Source organism: Trichosurus vulpecula, chromosome 8, assembly GCF_011100635.1.
Source record: "Trichosurus vulpecula isolate mTriVul1 chromosome 8, mTriVul1.pri, whole genome shotgun sequence".
Lineage (NCBI taxonomy): Eukaryota > Metazoa > Chordata > Mammalia > Diprotodontia > Phalangeridae > Trichosurus > Trichosurus vulpecula.
In genome coordinates this window covers 96769998-96797490 of record NC_050580.1, presented here as the reverse complement: position 1 = coordinate 96797490, position 27493 = coordinate 96769998, and the positions used below count along the sequence as shown (strand labels likewise).

The 27493-nt window shown below is 39.5% G+C and overlaps 1 protein-coding gene across 1 annotated transcript; it reads left to right on the top strand.

Moving 5' to 3' along the window:
• Window positions 1-124: 124 nt before the first annotated feature.
• LOC118829034 (pancreatic lipase-related protein 2-like) lies at window positions 125-27456 on the top strand. The gene is made up of 13 exons (XM_036735963.1): window positions 125-143; window positions 614-662; window positions 3323-3477; window positions 5228-5353; window positions 8637-8771; window positions 10578-10689; window positions 13821-13940; window positions 14053-14172; window positions 18261-18379; window positions 21218-21347; window positions 21679-21790; window positions 23172-23339; window positions 27393-27456. The coding sequence occupies exons 2-13, from the start codon at window positions 614-616 to the stop codon at window positions 27454-27456; spliced, it is 1410 nt and encodes a 469-aa protein (XP_036591858.1). The 5' UTR covers window positions 125-143.
• The last annotated feature ends 37 nt before the right edge of the window (window positions 27457-27493 follow it).

Sequence of the window (27493 nt, the reverse complement as noted above, 5' to 3'; positions counted from 1 at the left end):
TATGATAATTGAAGGTTAAAGTGCATACGTGTCCCCTTCTATCTTTCCATAACATTTTCCTTGAAAGTCCAAAGGATAAAAGGGTGATTATAAAAGACATGTCCAGCCACGTAGTTGTGGGTGGAACCATTTGGGATTACACAGTAAGTTGTAGCTTTCAGGGTGTCCAGGGAAACTTGCTTAAGCTTAGAAACTTGAATTATGTTTCCTACAGGGAAACTGGGTGGTATAGGAGGGAGGAGACACTGTATAATGGAAGGAAGTTGGAAGGCTGGTGATCTAGGTTCTATTTCTGGTTCTGCCATTAGTTACTTGTCTGACCTTGTTCCCATGCCTTAGTTTGCTCACTTGTAAAGTGAGAAAATTGGATTAAATTATGTCTAATACCCCCTTTTAGCTCCAAGCCTATGATCCTTCAAGTTCTAACATTTTATGATTGCATTTTATGTACTATTGTATATACACTGATACACATCACAATTATTTCTAACATAATTTTCAAGTATCAGAAATATTACTTCAGAGTACATAGAGTAAACTAGACCTTGCTCTGGGGCCCATCTTGCTCTTATAAGACTCATGTATATGTGTAAAAATGTTTTCATTTATTTAGATGCTGCAGCTTTGGACCATTACACTTCTCCTGCTGGCCACAGTGAGAGGTAAGCATACTGTTTATATCTCTTTTAGTAGAATTTAATGATATTTGAGTTATTTAGGGTGATGCATCTATATTCCATTTCAGAAAGGTACCTTCAGTAAAAGGTTCCATGGCTATCATTAAAATTACAGGTGATGTACATAAATGTCAGATACTCAGACAAAAGGAAGGAACATCCACAGTATCTAGGAGAAACTGTTATTCTTAACACACTCCTTCGAGAGTCAAGGTCTGCCTTCTCTTGGAGCTACGGCGATAACTCTGAGCATTTATCATTCTCTTGGGTTCATCCTGCATATCTCATAGGCATATAAAGATCAATTCAAATTTTGTGGACCTAACAGTTTTGTCCAAAGGGGTGCAGATCAGAAAAATGAAGAACAAAGCTCTGGATAATAGACTAATGTCCCGTTCACTCAAAGGCAAAAAAAGGCTCAGGACCCAGGATTTCCACAGAGCTTCTTTTGGTAAAGAAAGAAGGGCCAACCTAAGGTGTAGTTGGAAAAGGTGGACATCAATATGGTATGGTTTGAATAATTGAATAATTGATTAATCAAATGGCCTTTTCTCAGTCCTCATCCCCATTGACTTTCTCCCTCCTTGGACTCCTTCCTTTAGGGTGTCAGTTAATATCTGATTTTCTTGATTCTTCACTTACCTATTTGACTGTTCCTGTTTTCTCTACTTCCTTTTCCTTCTAGAATGTAAGCCTGCCTCTTAAATGCAAATATGCTGAAAGGTTCTGTCTCTATCCCTCTTTCTCTTTGTTGGGTATATGTTCTGCCTTAGATATACAAAAATACATGTCTCATTCTGCACCCTAATACCTCTCTGTCAGGAAGTAGATAGCATGTTTCATCATCGATCCCCTGGAACCATAGATGGTCATTGTATTGACCCTAGTTCCGATGATTTTCAAAGTTGTTTGTCTTTACAATTGTTGTTATCATAAAAATTGTTCTTCTGCCATTCTGCTAATTTCATTCTTCATCAGCTTATAAAATTCTTCATTTTCACCAATACAATAGGAGTAAGGTGGAATCTAAGAATTGCTTTAATCTGCGTTTCTCTAGTTAATGGTGATTTGGAGGATTTTTTTCATATGGTATAGTTAGCCTGAGTTTCTTCCCTTGAGAATTTCATGTTCATATCCTTTGATCATTTCTCAATTGGGAAATGGTTCTCTTTCTTATAAATTTGAATCCCCAACACCTAGAGCAGTGCTTCACACAGGATAGACACTTAATAAATATTCTTAAATAGAATTAATTATACAAGGCTACCTAGAGGAGGAGAGTTGTAAAGCCTTTTCCAGCTCTAAGTCTATGAACCAGTTTTTAAAAATTATGTATTTTTAAAAATTAAGGTGTCTCTCTATATAAGGTAGGGTGGTAACAAATTTGAAAGAGAGCTGGACTTGGAGTGAGGATGACCTGAGTTTAAATCCTGTCTCAGACATTTACAAGCTATGTTATCCTGGGTAAATTGTTTAACCTTTCTTGACCTTATTTTCTCATCCCTAAAATGGAAACAGTAACAGCACCTACATCACAGAGTTATCGTGAGGATCAAGTGAGATATTACGTATGAAAGTGAGATATAAACATTATATATGCATATATATACACACAAACACATGTATATGTATATGCTGTCATTGTTATAAGTCTGAATAAGATCATCTTCTAATTAATCAACAGTGACTGGTATCATCCTGGGCCATCTCCAGTCATCCTGATCTATATCTTGCCACTGGACCCAGATGGCTCCGGAGGAGAAAGGGAGGCTGGTGACGTTGCACAGCCTTCCCTCCCTTAAATCTAATTCACTCGCAAGTCATGGCCTCACCTTACTGATGTCATGGTCCTCTTAGAGAACCAAGGACAAACAACAACAGTGCCTGGCATGTAGTAAGCACTTAATAAATGCTTACAGTGGTGGTTGTGAGCAAATTTCTTTAGTTCTCTGAGTCTCAGTTTTCTCATCTATAAAATGGGAATCGTAATACTTGTATGTCATACTTCACAGAGGTGCTATGAAGAAAAAAATTTTGTAAATAACAACATATCCAACACTTCACATAATGCTCAGCACATGATAGGTGCTTAATAAATGCTTGTTGACTTGGCTGTTTAAATGTGAGTTATTATTATAAGTGTAAGAATAATCCTTGATTAAACTGGCAACAGAAAATTTCACTCATCCTCAATCAACTTCAAATTAAATGAAAGGTCCATTTTAACACCCCAACAACAAATGATTTGTCTGGGTTCAAGGCCACGATCCTGGATTATTTCTAGGTTGGCCTTAGTTATTTTCAAATATTCCATTTATCAGGGTGATGACTAGAATGAAATTATCTAGTCCTTCTGAATACCTGAAATTGAAAAGCAATGCATGCCAGTCTTGAGAGCAGTAGGACCTAGGTTCAAAATCTGCTTTGAACTCTTACTATCTGTATGACAATAGGCAAATCACTAAACCTCTAGGAGTCTTCCTTTCCTTATGTATAAAATGAAGATATTATATCTGTAGTAACTTTCTCACAGGGGGTTGGGAGGCTCAAATGAGATGCTGCACATTGGATGTGGAGAGTGCAAACTTTAAGATGTTATATAAATGTCAGTTAGTAATGTCTTGCTTTTCATCCCCATACCACAGGGAAAGAGATTTGTTTTACAAGGCTTGGCTGTTTTTCAAATGACAAACCATGGTCTGGAACACTCCAGAGACCTTTTAAAGTACTTCCCTGGTCTCCTGAGGATATAGATGTCCGTTTCCTTCTCTACACTAATGAAAATCCAAACAACTTTCAAGTAAGATTAATTCATGGAAATTAAAAGATTATTTCTCTTTGATGTCAAAGCAGTAGTGGTATTATAATAGTGGAAGTCATCATAGTAATCATGGTATTGTGGAAAGAGCCCTGAGCATGGCACTAGCGGACACAGGATCTCATCCTAGCTCTGATACTTCGTGATGTTGGGTAGATAATTTTCTTTTTCTGGGCTTCAGTTTCCTCATTTATAAAATGAAGAGATTGGAGTAAATGGTCTCTGATGTCCCTAGCAATTCCAATTTCTGACTAGTAAATGCTCTATTAACAAGCCCTTACATGTATTCAGGGGGCTTGGGTTGGTATTTCAAGGAGCCCTACTTTGATTCTAAAAAGACCTTGGATGCAGAGTCTATTGTCTGCCCTTTTTATTATGGGCTATTGTGTGAAATATAACTCAGGCACATAGAGTTAAACCAAACTAAAACTTAAGTCCTACTACATGCAGGGCACTGTCAATAGACAAAAACAATTCCTGCCTCCAAGGAGCTTACATTCCACATGGGTGACATGACATGTAAAGTAGAGCCATGAATTTGAGGTAATTTAAGGAAAGGGAGAGCATGATAATTGAGGGTATGCAAAAAAGATTCAAAGAGAAGGTGGTACCCAAACTGAGCCTTGAAGGAATTAGGGATTCTGAAGGGCGGAAGAGAGAAAGCAGTGTAAACCCAGAATGGTAGAGAGATAAGAAAGAGACACAAGTTTGGGGAATCGCTGCTATAAAAGTTGGTTGAAATGTACAGCACGTAAAGAAGAATAACATGAAATAAGTATGGAAAGATTGCTGATAGCCAGATTGTCGAGGGCCTTGTTACAATAAAAACAATACCTCTCCTTGTAAATGGAAGATGGTCACATTTGCATAGTCAGTGTTTCTGTCCCTGGCTCTTTCTGAACTGGGCCTGACCTAGTTTCTTGTGTCTATAGAATAGAAGAAGTAAAATGGTTCCCAGGTGGAATTTGAGGGTCATACAGAAGAGACATGAGTAATAGTTTACTATAAGACAGAAAGTTGTCCTTTGCATTATATGTTATTCTCTTCTCTTGAGTTGGAGGAAACATAGTACATACAATCTTCTTGTATGGCTTCTCACATGTTTAACAGCATCAACTGAATCCTTAAAATACAAAATGGGATGCAATAACAAAGGTTTTGTGGTTGGATCAGGAGTTCTGAATGCAATGGATATTAATTTCTCCATAATATCGAGGTACCTATCCACCTTCTCATCCATCCATGTGACCACAGTGTCCATCTGTCTTTCTATATAGCTGTCCAATGATTCATTCAGCTCCCATGTCTAAGGCCAAAAGATGACTTTGCCTTTTATATTTTAACTTAGGTCTCCTAGATCCTTTATTTTTATCCCTGTGGATAGGGTTTGGAAAGCTTAATGTGATATCATTACTCTTTTCATTCCTACCCTTCTTCCTGCAGTAGGACCTGAATTTTAAATTATTTTTCCAGCAGTGGAATGAGGTTACATGGAGCCATCTACAGAATCTTGCCAAGTCTCCCTTGTGACCAAGAGCTTGCATTCCAAAGATAGATTTTCAGGATGAGGGGTGCAGTCTGTGACCAGGGACAGGTTACAATAAACTGTCCATCCCAGGAATTGAACTCATGTCTTTAGTTTTTTTAGGTCTATGAACTAATCTGCAAGATTGATCGGCCACAGATTTAGGAAAAGCAATGCTTAATTTCTATTCCCCTTCATTTCAAACAGACTATCCTTCAAGATGATCCATTTACCATTGAGGCTTCAAATTTCAAAACAGATCGGAAGACTCATTTCATTATCCATGGCTTCATAGACAAGGGGGAAGAGTCCTGGTTAACAGACATGTGCAAGGTAGGAGGCAGAAATCTGATGTATAGGTTTTTATTTTAAAGTCTTGAAGCAACAGAGCTTCCATCAGCTTCCAAGGAATAGGTTCAAGAGTACGGCTCAGTGCCCCTACTTTGATAGCCCTGGGATTGACAAATGAAATATCCTTTGAAAAACTTTTGTCCCTGAATAATGTTTTTATATCACTAATGGTAATATATCAGGATAATTGGGGATAAGTAATTCCCCATTTTCTCACAATTTATTATCTCTTACATATCTCGTAGTCTTCAAAGTGACTCTTGCCCAAACAGCCACTGTGTAGCTATGAGGCTGAAGAAATCTGCCCCAGACCAATCTGGACAGCTCAGTGGTGAGGGTAATAGTCCATGTCACAGGGCACAAATTGTAAAGGAACTACAGAGCGCCTAAGATCATAATAGCTATGTCCAGTTTCGGGGCACAGACTACCAGAAGCAGCCCTTGATGAATTCGGAGATTTACCGGTCACCTGAATAACAGCCACAGTGAGAGAGGGTCATTTTTGCACTGGCTAGTCTGCCGCAGAGGGTCAGTTATTCGGTCAATAGACAAATATTAAGCACTTACTGTGTGTCAGACACTGTGCTTAGTACTGAGGATACAAAAAGAGGCAAAAAGACAGACCTTGCTCTCAACGAGTTTATAATCTAATGATTGTGTAATAGGTGTAGGACTAATTCCAAATCTCTCAACTCAGAAGCATAAGTAAATCTTAAAATTCCTCTCCGACCCCTAGGTTCCTCCCGTTAACCACTACAAACTCCTCCCAGGTGTTAGAACTGAAAGGTAACTTAGATGCACATCATGTTGTCTGACTCTCATTTTGCTGACAAAGTACCAAGGCTCATAAGGCTAGAATGATTCAGATCCTCTGGTTGCAAGTACTATGGTAATTCTTTGACTCTTCCTCTCAATCAGACTCAATTCTCCTTCATTTCTCTTTCTAAATAGAACAAGGGCAGTTGCTCTGTATTCATCTGGCAATCGTTAGAAGCAGTTCTTCCTGCCAATTCTTCCTTAATACCAACTTCTTAAAAATTCTTTTTTCCCTTACCTTGCCATTCTCATTTCCCATTAACTTAGTAATGGCTCCCTGCCCAGATGACCAAAATTTCCTTTGTACTTCTTGACATGATAGTGCATTGTCCCAGGCAGAGGGGGCTAATATAAGGAGTGTGTCATAAGAGAGTACAGAGAGCTTTGTGTTACAAGTAAGAACACATATATTTGAGCCCCTGAAATGCTACTTATTAGCTATGTGACCTTGGATGAGTCATTTGCCTTCCCTTGGCCTCATTTGCTCATCTGGAAGATGAGAGGATGAGGGTAGAGGACCTCTAAGGTACCTTCCAGCTCTAAATCCATGATTTTCTGACCTCTCTGAACCAGTTTCTTTTTCTCTTAAGTGGAGATAATAATATTTGTGCTACCTACCCCTTAGAGTTGGCATGAAAATCAAGTGAGGTGACCTGTGACAAATGCTAGATAGGCAAGCTTCCATTATAATCTGATGCTGGTGCCCACCTTGACATGGTTTGATGCTGTGTTCACAAAGGCTATGCCAATGGAAAACAAGATTCAAAATGTTCAAATATAAGCCTGGTGATGGGCCATATGTCCCAATACCTCATGCCGTGCCTACAACACAGCAGGCACTTCATAAATATATTGAACTGAAGTGAATTGAAGTCTAAGAATAGCTAAGCTGACCATGCACAAGCTCAGTACGAGAATGTGGGCCTCCAGGTGACGGATTTTTTCTCAATGTGTGATTATGAGCTATAGTTAGGATGATCCTTAGGTCCAGAATATTCTAACAATTCAATCAGAGATATTTCCAAAGCATTCTCAGATCTCAAAGAACTCTACAAAATGTTTGCATTGACAAACTGGAGCTGACTGCCTGTCTAGTTGGAAGCAAACTTTATTATGGCTTACTTGTCTATGGCTCACAGTTCTGGCCTTCATCAGAGAAAGATAAAGTTGAGCAAACTAGAGTCAGAAGCAGGGAAAGTTTCTGACAGTTGCCTCCTTTCTTTCTCCTCATAGGAATAAACTGAGCCAAAGAGCCCCAGAATTTTGGGGTTTTTTTTTGTTTTGGCAATTAAAAAGGATAGTGGGAAGGGGAACAATGGTATGGCATATTCTGAAATCTTACATTCGCTTTAATTTTACTACTGTCTGTGGCCATGCCTAATGATACAAAAGTCCCCCTTTTTGCCCCAACTGATTATAACCTGTCACAGAAATATTTTACATGGTGTTTTCCGTTGGAGCAAACACCCACACATAGAAAGTAGTTAATAATATTAACAGGGAAATAGTAGATTAAATAGTAATAGTAAATTAAAATTAATAGTAAATAGTAAATTAAAAAATGAGTTGGGTTATGGCCTGAGACTTCAACTGTCTAGTTAGCAATTTCCTTTCAGGAAAGGCAATTTAATTCAATAGGAAGAGAATCGATTTAGGGACATGATAAAGAGATATGAGGTCAATCAACCAACCCATCCACAGGCATTTATTATTTGCTTTGTGCCAGCCGCCATGCCAGGTTCTTGTGATCCAGTCAGTCCCTGCTCTCAAGGAACTGGCATTCCATCCTCTATCAATCTATGACATTCTCTCAGGTTTTTGTCCTTGCTGTCAAACTTGGGCAAATCTCATCACTTCCATGGACTTACATTTCTCTATTTGTGAAATGAGCCAGTCGGACTGTATGATTTCTTGGATATAACCCAGCTCCAAAATTCTATGAAATCTTGAGTACTTCCTGTTTGAACTTCTGTTTCCTTATCTGTAAAATGAAGGAATCGAGAGAACTGGTCTCTAAGATTCTTATATCTCTAACATTCTATGAGTCTATTACTTGCTTCCCACTCAGTCACCATAAATCTCTCAACCTACGTCACACTCTTGGAGTTCTCCCAGAGTTACATCTGTTTATGACCTGATCTGAAGTTCCCAAGTATCCTAAATATGTGTGGAAAGAGAATTATTGCCTAACCAAAGTTAGATCAAAAGTTTGAGCATGAACATCCCTATTGTTCAGTTGTTCCCTTGAAGCAAGAAAAATATTTATGGGAAAATTTTTTTTAAAAGAACGAATGCTGTTGCAAAACAAACACCACCCCAGTTTGGCTCTGTCAAAGGAAAAGATGTTAAGGTAATCTGGCCATTACGTGCCTATGACTCACTGCACATTGTATACTTCTATAGGAATGCATTTTTGGTTGATTTCTTTACTGTTCTATGTTTTCCCTAGAAAATGATTGAGGTGGAAAAAGTTAACTGCATCTGTGTTGACTGGAAAAAGGGTTCAAGAACGAGGTATATACAAGCAACGAACAACATCCGAGTAGTAGGGGCTGAAGTGGCCTATCTGATCAATGTACTATCAGTAAGTTGCCTTCTTTAGACTGTGCAGTAGGACATATTTGTTCTTAAAACTTATATGGTATCTGGAGTCAACCTTCCTCAGTGGTCATGGTCACCATTTCACGTCTGGTGTGATGGTTCACTCAGTGCCAGAGGGTTTAGATAAAGTTCCTTGAATAAAAATATGTCCCACAATCCCTAGGTAAAAATGGTCCTCAAGGTGGTAAAAATTAGAAAGGTAAAAGCCACTGACAAGGAGATTAAAGCAGTCATCGAGGAAATTCCCTATGGTCATTGGAATTCCCTCCCCAGATCTGAAACCAAAAAACTATTTTTATATCCTTCCTGCCCAAAGGGCCCATAGTTGAATTCCAGATCAATCTCTCTGGGGACAAATGTGTCCAAGTCTGCTCTATCAATTCTTAGTTCCCATCAGACTCCATTGGGAGTATAAGAGTTAACCTCCCTAGTTCCACAGCACAAGTAAAACAAGACTCCTTGGAATGTCTTTCTTTGAGCACACTAACAAGTTACAGACAGTATTTGTATTGTAACCATAACTCACATTTATGGGGTACATTTAAAGATAGTATGAGACGTCCAGAAGATAGCTGACTTTTCAGAGAGTTATTAGAAAAATGTCTGGAATATTTTGGAAGGGCCCTGCAGTCAGGCCTGCAGTTGATCTAATCTGCCACTGGTCAGCAGTATTAGCATTTCCAGACAGCAAGAATAGCATTCGGGTCTACGAAAGAGACTGATTTTATGAGTTCGACTAGGTAGAGTACACTTTTGTCCTTTTTTTCCATCCCCCATCCCCAGTGTCAGCCCCATCTGGTTTCTTCTTTCCTCAGCTAACAATGCCCCAAGTTTAGGGTGGACTCAGGCAAAGAGGGGGATGGGGACATAGGCCCAGGGAACCAACCCTGACAGGCTACCATCAGTCCTTAAGATTGAGGCTGAATACAGCTGCTTGTTAATGTATTCCCTTTTGTATTTTTTTTTTCAAACTAAGGGTGGGCATTCTGCTGCAGTCAGCATTTCAGTGTAACAGGAGGAGGTTGTGATCTCTGGGGGATGGAGGGTGGTTGAATATGGAGGGGGAGTGACGAGAGAGAGAGAGAGACACACACACACACAGAGACAGAGACAGAGAGAGACACACAGAGAGAGACAGAGAGAGACAGAGAAAGAGAGAGAGAAAGAGAGAGAGGAGACAAAGAGAGAGAAAAGAGAAAAAGAAAAGAGAGAAAGGAGAGAGAGAAAGGAGAAAGAGAGAAAGGAGAGAAGAGAGAGAGAAAGGAGAGAGAGAAAGGGGAGAGAGAAGAGAGAAAGAGAGGGAGGAGAGAGAGGAGAGAGAGTGGGGAGAGGGAGAGAGAGAGAGCACCCAAATTGCTTTTTAAAACATACTTGTTGAATTCTGGGAGGGGGGACCGGTACCTGCTATAATTGGTGAGAATCCTAGCCAGTCTGCATAACACTAATCTCTTGGCCCCTGGTGGTCCTACACGGGCCATCTGCCCTGGTTAGGGAGCACCTAAATATGGCAGCATGAGAAAGTAAGTCCTGAGATTGACTTGGCTTGATGACATTGGAAACACTGGGGATGGCAGCCTAGGGCTAGGATGGAGCTGGGGAACAGTTCTATCAGATGGCCTGAGGCTAGAAGAGAACTGTGAGGTTTATAAGGTAGCTCAAAGAAGCATTTCCTGCTCCCCTACTTGTTGGTACCTTCATGCAAAGCCCCAGTTGTCAAGTCCTAGTTAGGGTTGAGAATGAACGCCAGAAAGACAGCGCCGCCCTTTGAAGAAGCTCTCCTTTCTCCCAGACAGAGTTTGGATATTCTCCTTCTAACGTTCACATCATTGGTCACAGCCTGGGAGCTCATGCTGCTGGGGAGGCTGGGAGGAGACTCCAAGGCCAAGTCGGTAGGATCACAGGTATGCTGAAGAGGGGGTGACGATGACGATTGATGATAGAGTTTATCTATCACTCTCGGGTTTGGGAAGTTCTTTACAAAGGGAGTCTTGCCTGATTCTCACAACAACTCTGTGAAGTTAATTCTACTAGTACTCCCATTTTATAGTTGAAGAAATTGATGTTAAGAAAGTTTAAATGACTTGTCTAGGGTCACACTACAAGTAAGGGACAAGATTTTTAATTCAGCCCGGTGCTCTATCAGGAAAACTCTAATATTGCCTGTGGTGGAGCCTGATGCTGGGACGTGAAATGGGTAGGAGGAGGAGGAAGAGGAGAAGAAGATTTCCAAAAGAAAACGTCTCTAATGTGATTCATTGCATCTTGAGGATTCAGAAGGCAAGTTAGAATCTCATGGTGCCTCAGCTCATCACTGTAGGCATCATTTTGCCAGTCTATGGTTGGGAGCATAGGAGAGGTAGAAAGATGGCATGAATCTACACTGAGCCTATGAGCTATCCTGGAAGCTATGTTTAAAAAGACCAAACACCGGGTGGATATGTTGATTTGTCATTTGCTTCTTTTTCACATCAAAAATAGAAGGCAAACCAAGATCAGAAGGAAATAAGAAAGCCGGGAAACAATTTTTATAGCCAGTGTCTTTGATAAAGGCCTCATTTCTAAAATGAATGGAGAACTAAGTCAAATTTATAAGAATGTAAGTCATTCCCCAAATGATAAATGGCCAAAGAATATGAACAGGCAGTTTTCAGATGCAGAAATTATAGCTATCTATAGTCATATGACAAAAGTGCTCTAATTCATTATTGATTAGAGAAATGCAAATTAAAACAACTCAGAGGTATCACCTCACACCTATCTGGTTTGCCAATATAACAAAAAAGGAAAATAATAAATGTTGGAGAAGATATGGGAGAACTGGAACAGTAATGTCTGGTTAGTGGAGTTGTGAAGTAATCCAACCATTCTGGAGAGCAATTTGGAACTATACCCAAAGAGCTATAAAACTGTGCATACCTTTTGATCCAACAATACCACCACTAGGTGTGTATCCCAAAGAGATTGTAAGAAAAGGACCTAGATGTACAAAAACAGTGGTGGCTTCTTTTTTGTGGTGGCAAAGAACTGGATATTGAGGGGATGCCCATCCATTGGGGAATGACTGAACAAGTTGTGGTATATAAATGTAATGGAATACCATTGTTCCATAAGAAATGATGAGCAGGCAGATTTCAGAAAAACCTGGAAAGACTTACATGAACTGATGCTGAGTGAAGTGAGCAAAATCAGATCGTTGTACACAGTAACAGCGACATTGTGTGATGACCAGCATTAATAGACTTAGGTCTTCTCAGCAATACAATGATCCAAGACAATTCCAAAAGACTCATGATGAGAAATTCTATCCACATCCAGAGAAAGAACTATGGAATCTGAATGCAGATCAAAGCATACTATTTTCTCTCTTTTTTTTCTTTCTTGTGGTTTTTCCCTTTTGTTCTGATTCTTCTCGCACAACATGACTAATGTGGAAATATGTTTAATACAATTGTACATGTATAGCCTATATCGGATTGCTTGCCCTCTTGGGGAGGGGCGAGGGGAGAGAGAAAAAAATTGGAACTCAAAATCTTATAAAACAATGTTGAAAATTCTCTTTACGTGTAATTGGAAAAAATAAACTACTACTAAGTGGAAATAAAAAAGAAACTCAGAGAACATGGGAAGCCCTGTATCCTTATGTGAACTGATGCACAGTAAAATAGAACCAGGAAAATATAGATGACTCAAAAATGTTTAAAAAAAAAAGAACACACAGTGAAGGCAAGTGTCATAAAATTGTTAACAACCAATCCTAGCCTCCAAGAGATGAAAAAAGTACCTTCCTCCATTCCTTGAAAAGATGAGACTACAGGTACAAAATATTGCATACACGGTTATATATAGTTGCTGCAAAAAAAAGAAAGAAATGCTAGAAAAACCTTGCCTTCTCCTCTGACATTACCTTTAACAACAGTAACTATATATAATACATATATATGTATATATATGTATGTATATATATATTTCCTGACTATCTACAAAGCACAAGAAATATTTTGTGAAGTCCCTTTAAAGAGTTAGTATTTGTTGACTGAATACTGTAAATAGTACAGTACACAGGACATAGATCTGATTCAGCAAAATTGAGGGCCCACAAGAAGAATCTTCACACCAGCAATTTCCCATATTTCTGTTTCTTTGTCAAGTTTTAAACATATTCAAATTCATACTGTGGATTTCATTTTTTCAAATAAACATCTCTGCCTCCGAAAAAAAAATTTTAAAAAAATAAAAGGCAGGAAAAATATTGTAATTATTGTAGCCAGGTTTTCAGGGAAGGATCATTGATTGATAATAGACCTAAGTCAATCAAGCATTTAACATGCTCCCTGTTTCCATTGATCTGGCTGAGACTGAAAAAAGCAGGGGGAGGGCAGAGTGAGGTGCTGTTCACAGACATTTCTATCCTTATGTCTAATTGCTACTCAGTTGGTAGAACCTCCTAACAGTTTAAGTTTCTCTAGACCAGTCTTCTGTCAGAGAACTCAAGCAGAGAGACCAAGAGGCTGAGTGGAAGCAGTGAGGATTCCCAGGTTCTAATCCTGGATTTGCCAAGAACTCCTATATGACCTTGGGCTAATTACTTCTGTTGTCCAGGCTTAATTTTCCTTAGTGATAAGATGAGGAAAGTTGGACTAGATAAAATTTAAAGTCCCTTATTTGTAACTGCGTGTTACTATGGGAAGAGCTCTGGATTGGCCAGAAGAAGTTCTGGTTTTGGATCTTCACTTTGCTCCTTACTGCCTTCATGACCATGGGCAAACAACTCGTCAGCCTTAGGTTTCTCATCTGTAAAATGTAAGCTTTGGAGCAGATGATCTCTTCAGGGTTTTAAATCGTGATCTGTAAACAAACACTTAAATATCCTAGGAGAACTCTTGCTATTTAAAAGTACCCTTTTTAAAACTGGAGACCTTTAACAGTGTTAAACATTATATAGTGACCTGACTATTTTGTGAGCATGGCTGGGTGGTTGAATCTCTGATTTTCTTCAAGTAGAGAACAATTGTTTATGACATTTTTCCTCTAGGCTTGGATCCAGCTGAGCCTTGTTTCCAGAATACTCCAGAAGAAGTCCGATTAGATCCCAGTGATGCCATGTTTGTTGATGCAATTCACACAGACGCTGCTCCTATGATTCCAAACCTGGGTGAGCATCTCACCTTGATTCTTATAATTGGGACCAGTTGTAGTTAAACTCCTGACAAGGGGTCTGGGAGTCAGAACCTAACAGTAACTTAGCATCTGTTTATCCATTTTAGGTTTCGGAATGAGCCAAACTGTGGGACATCTGGATTTCTTTCCAAATGGTGGAAAACAAATGCCTGGATGTAAGAAAAATATCCTTTCGACCATTATTGATATAAATGGAATATGGGAAGGTATGTATATTAAGCAAACAAAGAAGATAATGACTTCTCCATTTTAGAAGATGGCAAAAATTTATGGGCTGCCCTTAATGGCAGCCAGAATTCTCTCTTGGCACAGATAAATATTATGTCTCATCCTGGTAGTGTGCCATAGATATGGAGTTATTAAAGGGACCTTAGAAGTTGTCTAGTTTAACTGCCTCATTTAAAGATTAGAGAAGTGAAGCCTAGAGAGGTTAAGGCACTTACCAGTGGTCACCCAGTTAAGAAGTGGCAAGGCTTGGATTTGAATTTGAATTTAATTGAATTCAGATTCTAGATCATTGCCCCTCCCCCCCCCCCCCACTATTTCATCTACATTTGACTGAAAACATACACTCAAAAGTAGGTCCAACCTTACCTCTGGGTGAATAAGCAGGCATCAATGAGTATCCCTGACCTGTGTGTCTTCGGTGACCTCATAATTCAGTTCAGTTCCATAAGCATTAAACCAGTACCTACTACGGGCAAAGCACAGTGCTAGTTGATACGGATGCAAAGACAAAATACAGGCTTTCCCCTTAAGGAGTTTACATATTACTAGAACAGAAGAAAAGCTAATGTTTTCCCCTAAGATGGGCTTTAGTCTACTGAATAACCTTCTTGGAATTTCTATCAGAACCCCTCAGAAAGAAAACTAGAAGAGAGCCAATGATCTTGGGAACAAACAGTTTGTTATATTTTTGCCATTCTTCAGCAACATCTCATTTGGCCCAGATTACGTTGTAGTATCTCACATGCTTAATTCCACTCAGTGAGAAAATGTGATACAGTAGATAGAGGGTTATCTTTGGAGTCAGGAAAACATGAGCTCAGGTGTCGCCACTAACACATACTCTCTGTGTTTATGACTCTAGGCAAGTCACTTAGTCCTCTCACGGCTCTGAGCAACTGTTGGTAACTATACATTACAGACGAGTTGCTAACCTGCGGTGATAGATGAAATTTCTTCACTGGGAATGCCTCCTACCGATGAAATCTCAGGACTGGGCCAAAAAAAAAAATAAAAAGCATTACCTACTGAGGTATACAGTACCTTGCCCCTCCCCCACCAAATGAGGCTGTTTAATATTATACCAGGTGATTAATTCCAGGTGATTATGTGAACCAGAAAACAAATAACTACTTAGCCCTTTCTGAAAGGAAAGTCGAGTGACAACAATGGTCCCTAACTCTGGGCAAATGATGAACAGGGCATACATAATAGAAATTAACATGGCCTTAATTACAGAAGAAATTTCAAGTGGGCACAAACATTAAAACTGAAGTCTGGGTCTATTGTGTGAGGCTTAGAGTCACCAGTTCTGGGCACCAGGGAACAATCTAATCCACTTTCTCTTTCTTACTGGATCCTTGGGCAGCAATTTTGGGTTAAGGAAACAAGCATAAAATGGGTTCTGTTGTGTAGTAAGTGATGGTAGTGGTGGCCAGATCATCTTCTTACTGGAAGTTATTGGGCAGCAAGAGCTGCAGAGGGGTTGGAGTGTGTTTTTCTGTGAAAATGGACAATGTTTAAGTATCCTTCCTTAGATGATGGAAAAGAAATCCCATTTAAGAATCTGGGATGTTTCCCAGGTGTGGCCTGCATCCAGGATAAATAACTCATTTGGCAGCTTCTTTCAAAAGGATGTATCAGAAAGATTCCCTAGACCTAGAGTTGTAAGACCTGGATTCCCAGGTTGATGGGATCTCAAAGTTGGAAGGGAGCTCAGAATGCATAGTCAACCTTGAGCCTGATTAAGAATTCCTTCTGCAACCCTATTGGCCTTTTCTTGTAGATCTCCAATCAGGAGAACCCACCACCTTCTAGAGCAGCCTATCCCATTGCAGAATAGCTGGAGTTGTTAGGGAGTGCTTCTGACAGCAAACCTAAACCTGCCTCTGTAACTTCTACCCATTGCTTTAACTCTGCCCTCTAGGGCCAAAGAGACCTAACTTAGTGCCTCTTTTACATTTCAAGATGGCCATTGGCAAGTTGGGTCCAGAGGAGGGTGACAGAATGGTGAAGGGCTTTGAGAACATGCCATATTGGAATTGAGGGAACAAACTGAAGATGTTCAGAGTGAAGAAGACTAGGGAGAAAAGGGTGAAGAAATGATAGCTTTCCTCAAGTATTCAAAAATCTAGCCAATGGCCTTCTTAAATTATTGTGCTCAGAAATGAACACAATACTCTTAGTGTGATCCGGCTAGCAGAGCACAATATATGTCACCTGGATGGAGTATTACTTTCATGCTTTTAACCCTAGACCTGCCAATGCAGCTTAAGGGCTCACCACCTTCTTTGGATGATGCTGACTTCTATGGACTCACAATTAATTCATTTTGAACTTGTATCCCACTAGGAGCCCTATATCTTTTTCAGATCAACTGCCATCTAAATGTGCCTCTCTTGTTTCATACCTGTGCCACAGATTCTTATATCCTGGCCCTGTTCCTTTCTACTGGGTTTTCCTTTGACAGGTTATTTTATTTCTTTGGACCTCCTTTCACCTTAGTCTCCCTTTTTGTAAAATGAGGGAATCTAACTTTTTAACCTCTGAGGTGTCTGTCTTTTTCACAGTTTCTAAGGTCTCTTCCAGCTCTAGCATTCTAAGAGAAAGTGAAAATAAAAGGTAATTTTAATAGCTGGAATTTGATTGGCGAAAGTGACAGAAAAACAAAAAAAATTATGGCGATAATCATGGTGATTCTATTTGTAAGTGGTTTTATGTCCTGAGATACAAAAAGAGGAAAAGCTCTAGAAGTTTCTAGGCTATCAGGCAACTACCTTCCTATGGACCCGGAGTTTATAAGTATTTTAGATAAAAGGTCCAGATTCATGGCACAATAGGGCTAGCAGGTGTAATCTATAATCCAAGGCCCCTGAAGATTCTACCAACTCTCCCCCATCTAGTTTCTGGATTTCCTTATAATAAAACTCTGCCCCACCTCATGCTTTAACCATATCACTGAGTTTTTACCTATATAATTTAATAAGGCATATCCTTCCTGAGCTAGACTCCAGTGATGTCCTATCCTAGACAATTTCAGTAATAATTATGATGTCTAAGTTGCTTTCTTACATTAGGATATCTAGTTCACTCTATTAGTTATCTATACTTTGTTTATTTGTGTATAGACATTTGAGGCTATGAGTTTCACGCTGACTCCTTTCTTGGATTCTTGAAACTTTATATATGACTGAATTGCTCAGCATCTCTAATGTTATTTTTCTTCTTGTATTGTCTTTATCCTCTATGATAACTAGTTTAGTCACACACACACACACACACATACACACACACGTAAAAGAGAGAGGCAGTTTTCTCTCCTCTTTTCCATTTTCCTCCTTCTCTTCCTCCTCCTTCCTTTTCAGACTAAACCCTTTTTTTATATTTGCATGATTCCAAGGAATTACATTCTTAGCCCCCTCTAGGTGTTCTCCATCTCTGGCCATGAGCCTGTCATGCCTCTATTTTTAACCATAGTTGAGAAATCCAAGTCCTGTTCTTAAATATCATCCTGTTAATTAGCTGTTCACTTCCCACATCGGCTTATGTCTTCTGAAGCTCTCTCCATAATAGATGTTTGATAATATCTGTTGAATGAATGAATTTCCTAAACTGCAGTTGCATGTTGGTCAAAAATATTGGTCAAAAAAATTAAAAAAAATATTGGTCAAATCAGTCTACTTAGAGGTGGAAAAATCAATCAAAGCAGTTGTTTGCTGTCATGTAGACAAAACAATCCATTTGATGGCTGTTTTTACTTTTCAAGTGGTGATTTTAGCTTTGAGTAGGCACAGCTTGAATTCAAGTTACGGGAGGCTAGAAATAGTTACAGGTCCCTTAAGAATTCTGCAAATACACTTGAATGTAAAGGAATTGGAAAAAAAACCCTATAATTTACAATTATTGTAACATATATAAAAATTCTGACGCTGACCTAGGAATTGTGTAAATAACTCAAAGTACAAAAACAAACAAACAAAATACCAAACTCATACTGCCTTGGTCAGATTCTTTAATGGGAAAATAAAGCTGCATTCTTGCTGAGTTTAATTGAAGTTTGTCTCCCTAGGGTCACGTGATTTTGTAGCTTGCAATCACTTGCGAAGCTATAAATATTATTCTGAAAGCATCCTACAACCCGATGGCTTTCTTGGTTATCCCTGTACTTCCTATGACGTTTTCAACTCGGTAAGTGATCTATCCACAAAATGTGAGTTTTAACTCCAAGACACACCACCTTCACAGAACATAATTTTGTTCTACCAAAGAACAGAAAGATAGAATTATGAGTTGGATTTAGGTTAAACAGTTAATAATATTAAATCTCTACTACTACTTGCTAGGTACTACACTAAGTGCTGGGGGTACCAAAAGAGGCAAAAGACAGTGCCCTGCCCTCAAGGAACTAACAATCTAATGGAGGAGAAAACATATAAACAAACATCTACAAAGCAAGCTACATACAGGATAAATAGGAAATAATTAACAGAGGGAAGACATTGGAATTAAGAAGGGGTGGGAAAGGTTTCCCGTAAAAGTTGGGATATAGGTCCAGTTTTGGAAGACCTAGGATCAAGGCCTGCTTCTGACATATACTAGCTATGTGACCATGGTCAAGTCGCATAATTCTAAGACTATGAAATACAGAATGACATGCAGGCTTCATCTTTGGTGGAGAGCATTCTCTCTTTAATGAAATCACGCAAGGTCAATACAAGTCTCAACAACAAAAATTAAAATAAAACAAAAGATATATAAATTATAATCCAGCTACTGACCCCATCATCTTGACTGATGGAAGCAAAATAATTGTATGGGAAAATTTCAAAAGCATATAATCGTAAGACAAGAACTCAAAAAACATCACATAATGGAGGATCAAACTGACCCAGTCCCAGTGGGGTAGCAAAGGAAATTGGCTATGAACATGAAATTGGAGGGGGGGAAACTTCTAACTTCTTGTTGTTCAGTAGTGTCTGACTCTTCATGACCCCATGGACCATAACACAACAGTACTGTGCATGGGGCTTTCTTGGGCAAAGATACTGGAGTGGTTTGCCATTTCCTTCTCCAGTGGATAAGGCAAACAGAGGTTAAATGACTTGCCCAGGGCCACACAGCTAGTAAATGTCAGAGGCCAGATTTGAATTCAGGTCTTTCTGACCCCAGGCTCAACTCTTTATCCCCTGAGCTACCCAGCTGCTTCTGCTGACTCATAACTAGAACTAACAAATGGAGCCTGGCCCTAGTGTGCTGACACTGAAGGAGTGTACTGCCCTGGGCCACCATTCACATGCCTCATAACCTTCAGTCTGCTATACCTGAGGGTCATACCCATCTCTCAGGGCCTGCCTTCCCCCATCAATGCGCCTTTTCACCTTCTGTCTTCCCTCTACCCTTCCCCAGAGGTCGAAAAATGGGAGTCATTGGCTGTGCTCTCAGCTGAGATCAAAATCCCTAAAGGACGGGCTATCCCTCCTATATCTGAATATACTTGACTGTTCTTTGTATTACCACCACCCTCCACTCCTACTAACTTTGCCGTGGGCACCATAGTTTTGTGACAGAGGGAGAAAAAAGAAGCCAGTCAAAGGCCATAGATCTACCTACCCTATCAAAGTCATCTCTGACAACATGATGGGAGTCAACTCTAAAAGTGATTCTTAATATTTATTCTTAAAAGACTGGCAAGAGAACCATATGAAAAATGTACATTTTTCCATTTCCCAAATTACTTTGACTTTCACAGAATCACAGAATCTTGGAGTTGGAACTAACTTTAGAGACTTTCTAGTTCAGCTTTTCATGCAATGCAGGAATCCCTTCAACAATGCCCCTGAAAGGTGCTCAAATGGCCTATCCATCAGTTACAGGAAACTTCTCCAGTGGCGGCACAATCTATTTCTGGACAGCTTGGATTAGTGCTTACAAATACTTTCCTGTTCGCTCTCATCTGCCTCCCTATAAATTCCACTCACTTTTCCGAGTGTTGCCCTTTGAAATTAAACAGAATCAGTCAAATCTCTCTCTTACTTCATAGCTTTTCATGTACTTTAGGGCAGGAACCATGCTGCTACCCTGAGCTTTTTCTTCTTAAAGATAAATGTACTGGTTTCTTCAACTGTTCCCCATATAATATAGCTTCAAGTCTCTTTCGTCATACTGATTAGCCTTCACTTCTCCCAAACCATGGCTGATTCTACTCAGTCACTTCGTGTTTGTGTGTGTGTGTGTGTGTGTGTATGTGTGTGTTTGTATGTGTTTGTATGTGTGTGAAGGTCAATATAAGTCATCTATCTAACGAGTCAACAGGTTTTTATGGTATTTATGTCCCAAGCAGCTAATATAGTACTGGCACAGGGTTGGCACTTTATTTAGCATGCTTATATATTGGTTGCTAGACTGGGGTCCAGCACTGTGCTAGGCACCACGAAGGATATAAGGAAAGCATAAGACATATCCTTATTTTCATGGGGTTGATCGTCTAGTTGGAAACACATAATCCTGTCCTATGGAGGTCAACTGGAGATGTAGGTCAAAGTGGGGGGTGGGAAAGAGGGCGAGGAGGAACAGGAAAAACAGAAAGCTGACTAGCTTTTGTGGGCTGAATAACAATAGTAATAGCAGACATTTATATAGCAAGCACTTTAGGTCTCGTAAAATGTTTTATGTATACTATCTTATTTGATTCTCCCCCAAACCCCATGAGTTAGATACTACTATTTTTCCCACTTTGTGGATAAGGACAGTGACATAGACAAACCGTTAGTCCATAGTGCATGCCAGAGACAAAAGGGAATTTAAATGCTGTTTTCTGTGACCTTGGGCCAGTCACTTAAAGCCCCCTTTGCTCCAGTTTCCCTACCTGTAAAATGGGGATGATATTACTTGTACTACTTACATCATAGGGTTGTTGTTAGGAAAAGTACATCTTACCCCGCATAGAGCGGGTGATCACCAAATATGCCAAATAAATGACTCAACAAACTACATTTCATAACAAATTAATTTCTTTTCACCTACCAGGATGCATGTTTCCCTTGTCCAGCTGAAGGATGCCCAAGGATGGGTCACTATGCTGACCAGTTTAAGGAAAAAACAAAAGCATTGGGGCAGACATTTTTCCTGAACACTGGGGACAATGCTAACTTTAGTAGTGAGTTTCTTTTTTGGTTTATTATTTCATTTTTATAATCCTTGTGTGTAAACTTATTTTTTTTCCGAGCCACCATTTCTCCGCCCCCCCTTTTTTTTTACTGGCTTGACTTTGCAGTGGGGATATAGAAAGGTAATGAAATGAGTAAGTTCATCATTATGTTCCAACTCTTATAAGTCTTCTCTTAATGGATCAGTAGAAAATCCATCCATACATAAATGTCTGTTGACTAGTGGGCAAAGCCCTATCTTAACTCCAGAAATAAGAGATATGATACAAGTATCTTTTTGACATGATAAACAGGTGACCTTAATGTGTTTTCTTTGGGCAGGGTGGAGATACAGAGTATCAGTCAGACTCTCTGGGGGGAAAAAACTGCATGGGTATATCAGGATTGCTTTGTATGGAAGTAACGGCATTTCAAGACAATATGATATTTTCAAGTAAGTTGAATATTCAAGTAAAATAGTCATTCTTTTCTACATACTAAGTTATTCTTTTCCATTCTTAAATACTTTGCTTTGCCCAATAGAGATGTTCTTGAAAGCTTATACATAAATTAATTTTTAAACAATTTAAAAAATGGAACCATAGAATTTCAGAGAGGGAAGATGCCATTTGGTCCAGACCCAGCTTGTCTTAGAGATGGAGAAACAATGCAGAAAAGTGATGATTGTAGATAATTAGAGTCACAAACAATAGCCAATACGAAGTCTACAGTAATCTTTCCCAGGTGACAACCTCGGTATGGTATTAGGTACTTCCTCCTTGGGAGGGCTTCCACACTTCCTCTTCTGTATACTGCTATTCCATTCTTTGAAGTCCTCCAGAAGGTGAAAATCTTTGACTCAAATCTCAATTACATCCACACATCTCCCCTTCAACGGTTGGACAGTTCTCCAACTGTCCACCCACTTCTACCCTCCATTCCCACTGAATTTGCAATGACTCCATTCAGTCTGACCTAATTATACCTGTGAGAAAAGAAACTGTGGCTTCGTCTAGTATTAGGGTTCTCAACCAGGTATTATTGAATGTTAAAAACTTTTATAATTTTCCTTTGTAATCCTCTGTATTTTTAAAAATGTATTTAACACATTTTTTTTTCCTGAGAAGGGCACCATCAGCTTCACCAAGAGTTTTGTGTCACAAAAAAAATTTAAAGAATCCATGCTCTAGTCCACCCCCTTCCTTTTACAGATGAAAAAAACTAAAACCTATTAAAGAGAAGGGACTTGCCCAATGTATGCTAGGGGAATTCTGGAGTTAATCCTGTTAGAACAAATACCTTCTAACTTACCTATTTTGTAAGTTCTCATTTAGGAATATAAGATTTTTCTTAAAGTGAAGCATTCATATATTATAAGCGGAAAAAATAACTATATTTTTAATTTACATTTTCACTTTTGTATGAAGTCAGCATCCTACTTTGAAAAAATTTCTGGTCACAACTTTGGTGCCATGCAAATAATTCCAGAATGATTTATGACACGTATTTTAAAATGTAAGGCAGAGATAAGTGTGTCCCTACACTGTCTAACTGGGTGTTGGTTCCTTAAAGGATTAATACCCTTTCCAACCATATATCAATTACTAAGGAGAGACTTGGGCAGTGGGGAAAATAGCATCCTATCATTTTCCAAGCTGAGTTCTGGGAAAATATGTTTTTGGTCTTATAAAATCATTCAATACACAGCCAGGAACCAACCCGCAACTGTAGTAGGCTTACCCATGTCCAGTGAGTTTGGGGGGAGCAGTAAATTTCCAGCTTTCCTAATAGCACAGTTCATTGGCATGACCTTTTCCATGCTTCTCCACTTTAAGGGGATCCCTCCGGCCAGGTGCAAGTCATAAGAAGGAGATTGACATTGACGTCAATGTGGGAAAAGTGGAGCAGGTGAAATTCCTTTGGTACAACAACATCATCGACCTCTTCTGGCCCAAATTAGGGGCTTCAAAGGTCACAGTGCAAAGTGGTGAAGACGGAACAGAGTATGTACATTCTGGAAATAATGACTGATCCTTAAATTAGACTTACTAATTTAAATTTTATTAAGTTTATTAAGTTTAATGTTTAAATTTTACAGTCTTCTTTTTTTCTTCACAACAATCCTGTGAAGTAGGTAATGCAATCTTTTGGCCCCATTTTACAGATGAAGGAACTGAGATCCAGAGAGGTTGACTAATTTGCTCAGCTAGTTAGTAAATGACAGGATTCAAACTCGTGTCTCTCCTAACTCAAGTTAACTCTTTGACCATGTGTATTTGTCTATTTTCCTGCTTTTGGGGGGGGGGAATTCAAATGACAATTCACTAAGACCATGTGGCTCAACAGAAGCTATTGGCTAACAGCAAGAAATAACAGATTAGAAAAGAAGCAACGATGAGGTTAGACCAGGGTGAAATGCCATCTGATAGATGCTATGGAGAATGTCTAGGAAGCACCACTGGGAAGTCAGTGACTCCAGTTCCAGGCATCATAATATTATTATTCATTATTCAAATTTATTTGATGGGAAGATGTGAAAGCTCATAGCATTAGAGAATATGATATGAGGTGGGAGCCTGGCCCTGAATCATCAAATTCTTCCTTTGGGAAATAGCAGTCCTCTTTGGTTTGACTTTAGAAAAGATATAGCAGTTTGAGGGGGAAATAAAGGGAACATAAAGTCCTGAGAAGGCAAAATGATTCATTATTCTCACCGAAGGATAGGTTTAGATCTAGAAGGGCCCTGAGAGTTGATCTAATCTGATTCTTTCACTTTTGTAGGTGAGTAAACTAAGTCCTAGAGAAGTTCTGTGACAGAACTGGCATTAGAATAGAATTTTTCAGGTGTCCTGAGTCTCCCCTGAGCAGAGTTTCTTTGTTGACCAATTTTTGGTACTCAACTGTAGCTTTATTTATCAGTTCTTAGGCCAGTTTCTATGAACTTGGTCAACCCCAGTGCAAGTAATAGGGAGGAAATGTCTATGGTAAAACCAGAATAGTGAATAATGAGGAAAGAGTAAAGTCTAACTTTGAAGAAAGTCTGAATTATACATTGTCTTGTTGTTTTGGGAAGAAGTGTGTCTGATCCTATGATATTATCAGCCTGAAGAACTTTAAGAGTAGAAACTCTGGGACAGCTAGGTGGCACAGTGAGTAGAGCACCAGCCCTGGAGGACCTGAGTTCAAATCTGGCCTGAGACACTTGACACATGTACTAGCTGTCTGACTTTGGGCAAGTCACTTAACCCCAATTGCCCTGCCAAAAAGCAAAAAAAAAAAAAAAGAGTAGAAACTCTACTAATGCTCATTGGCTACGAGAGTTGCTTGGGATAATGAGAGGCTAAATGATTTTCCCACTGAGGCACATCCAGGTTATGTCCTGGAACAGGATATGTCCAGAAGAGAATACATCTATCTCTTCTGCATTCCAAGGCTAGCCTGTTATCAACTATGACTATGAACTCCTCTCAGAGTTCAGTCAATCAACAAGCATTTATTAAGTGCTTTGCTTTGTGCCAGGCCCTGGACTGAGTGCTGGAAATATAAAGGGAGAAGTAAAACAGACCATGCCCTCAAGGAGCTTACATTTTAACAGGGAAAGACAATGCACACACACACATAGAGAGAGAGAGACAGAGAGACAGAGACAGAGAGCCAATGTGGAAATTTGTTTTGCTTGACTAAGCATATTTGACATGGGGATTTTGTTTTTCTTTTGTTCCTTCTGGGCAACAGAGGTGGGGGAGTGGGAGAAAGACAAAACAGTACTCATTAAATTTTTTTTAGTTCAATTTAAAGAATATATGGAAAAGGAATGCTGAGTGGTTTGGGATGGAGGGTGGGGGACTCCAAAAAGGCTTTATGCAAAAGGTGGTTCTTGATCTGAACATAGAAGGAAATCAAGAATTCAAAGAAACAGGGGTTAGGAGGGAGTGCCTTCCAGGCATTAAGGACCACAAATGCAAAGGCATGGAAGTTGGAGATTATCATATGAGAGGTTATATGTAAAGAAACAGACAAATTTCTTTTAAATACAATGTAAATTGTAAACTAATACAGCTGCAAACTTACTTGTAAATGAAGTCCATAAAAAATAATTTCCACTCACAGCAGGCCTAGATTATATTACATGAAAAGAGGATTTTAAACATAGAAGTTCACTAATTCACAATGAAGTTCCCCAGGAGATTAACTACCACCAATTGGTCAATCTCAGCCCACCATGGTCTAACTCAAGACTGTATCTAACCTACTCCCTAGGGCTTTAAAGTTGTTCCAGTGAGAGGAAGAACCTGTTGCCACATATACCACCCTATACTTCCCTTCCTCGGTGACTACAAAATTAGCACTCCTGGTCTCCTTTGAGTTTTGAAAAACTCAGGGAAGTGGGAAAGAAACCTCAGGAAAACACTGGTGATCCTAATGTATGAAGAATAAAATGAAGAACTCGGGCCCTGCAGAACCATTCAAGGAATACTTCACTTGAGCAGCCCTCTGCTGGCATGAGAGGGAATATAGCATAGCCTAATGTTTAGATTAGCTGGCAGCTTGGTGGCACAGTGGATAGAGTTCCCAGGCGAGAGTCAGGAATAACCATCTTCTTGAGTTCAACTCTAGCCTCAGACACTTATTAGCTGTGTGACACTGAGTAAGTCACTTAACCTTCTTTGCCTCAGTTCTTTATCTGTAAAATAAGCTGGAGAAGAAAATGTCAAAGCACTCCAGTATTGCTGCCAAGAAAACCCCAAATGGGTCACAAAGGGTTGGACTGAAAAATTACTAAACAACAACAGATACATAGCCAGCCTCAGAGCCAAGAGAACCTGAGTTCAAACCTTATATCTGACACATAATGGTTGTGTGACCCTACACAATTCATGAGACATCTCAGTACTCTGGGTCAGAGGAGTTGAACATGTGACCAGTCCATAACTCTTCCTAGTGGGGCCCAAAGCAGATTAAAATGTAATTTGGAAATATTTAGCAAAATAGATATGTTGTTTTTCAGTCATTTTCAGTAGTGTCTGACTCTTCATGACCCACTTTTGGGATTTTCTTGGCAAAGATACTGGAATGGTTTGCCATTTCCTTCTCCAGCTCATTTTGTAGTTGAGGAAACCAAAGTAAGCAAGGTTAAGTGACTTGAACAAGGTCACAGAGCTAATAAGTGTCTGAGGCCAGATTTGAACTCAGGAAGATGAGTCTCCCTTACCCCAGGGCTGGCACTCTATCCACCGTGCCATCTAGCTGCCTCCAACAAAATAGTTCAGATAGAATAAAGCACAGATAATATTACATTTTTAAAACTGCAGGCATGATTATGTACAAATTGAATTTGATACCACTGCCTTAGGCAACTCTCTAAAACCATAAATTACAAAGACTGGGGGGCTGGTGCTGCATTGCCTGAGGGAGCTTCTTCATCAAGGAGTTCTTTATTCCAGTGAAATCACTGGCCCAGTCCCAATCTTTAACTTTCTGCTGCACACAACTACTGACTTGAGACTAGACCCAAAACATGAAGCAGAAATTTTTTTCCTTCTTCAGTAATAGATTAGACAGATGCAAATTGAACAGACACCTGCCTCTTCCAGTAGTGACAGTTGCCCGAATGACTGGGAAGAATTTCCATACCAAAAGTTGCTTCCATCATGGAATCACATGTCTGAACCTTCCTCCCCCAAAGTGGGAAGGATTAGGAACACTCGAGTGTGAGTTCACAGATTGCAGAAAGAGTGGGAGCTGAATGAATGGGTTTTATAATATATTACTTACTGATAATGGGCCCACAGTCCTAGACTTGGAAAGGACCTCAGAGGCCATACAGTTCAACCATCTTATTTTACACATAGTAGAGGAGGGCCTTGGGAGGCGGTGACTTGCCCAAAGGCACTTAGTGATGGGCTTTGAATTTGAGGTCTGTTGACTGCCCTCTAGCGCTGGCCACCTACATCCACAAAACACAAAGGAGCCACCTGACCAGCCCAATAATGAAATCAGTTGGAGTCTCACCAGAGGTATGCCACCCACTGATGGTTTCATTTTTACCTCCCCAGGTATCATTTCTGTAGCAGTGACACCGTTCGAGAAGATGTTCTGCAAACACTCTCTCCTTGCTAGAAATGGATCCTGCTATGTCTTTATTTTGATAAAATTG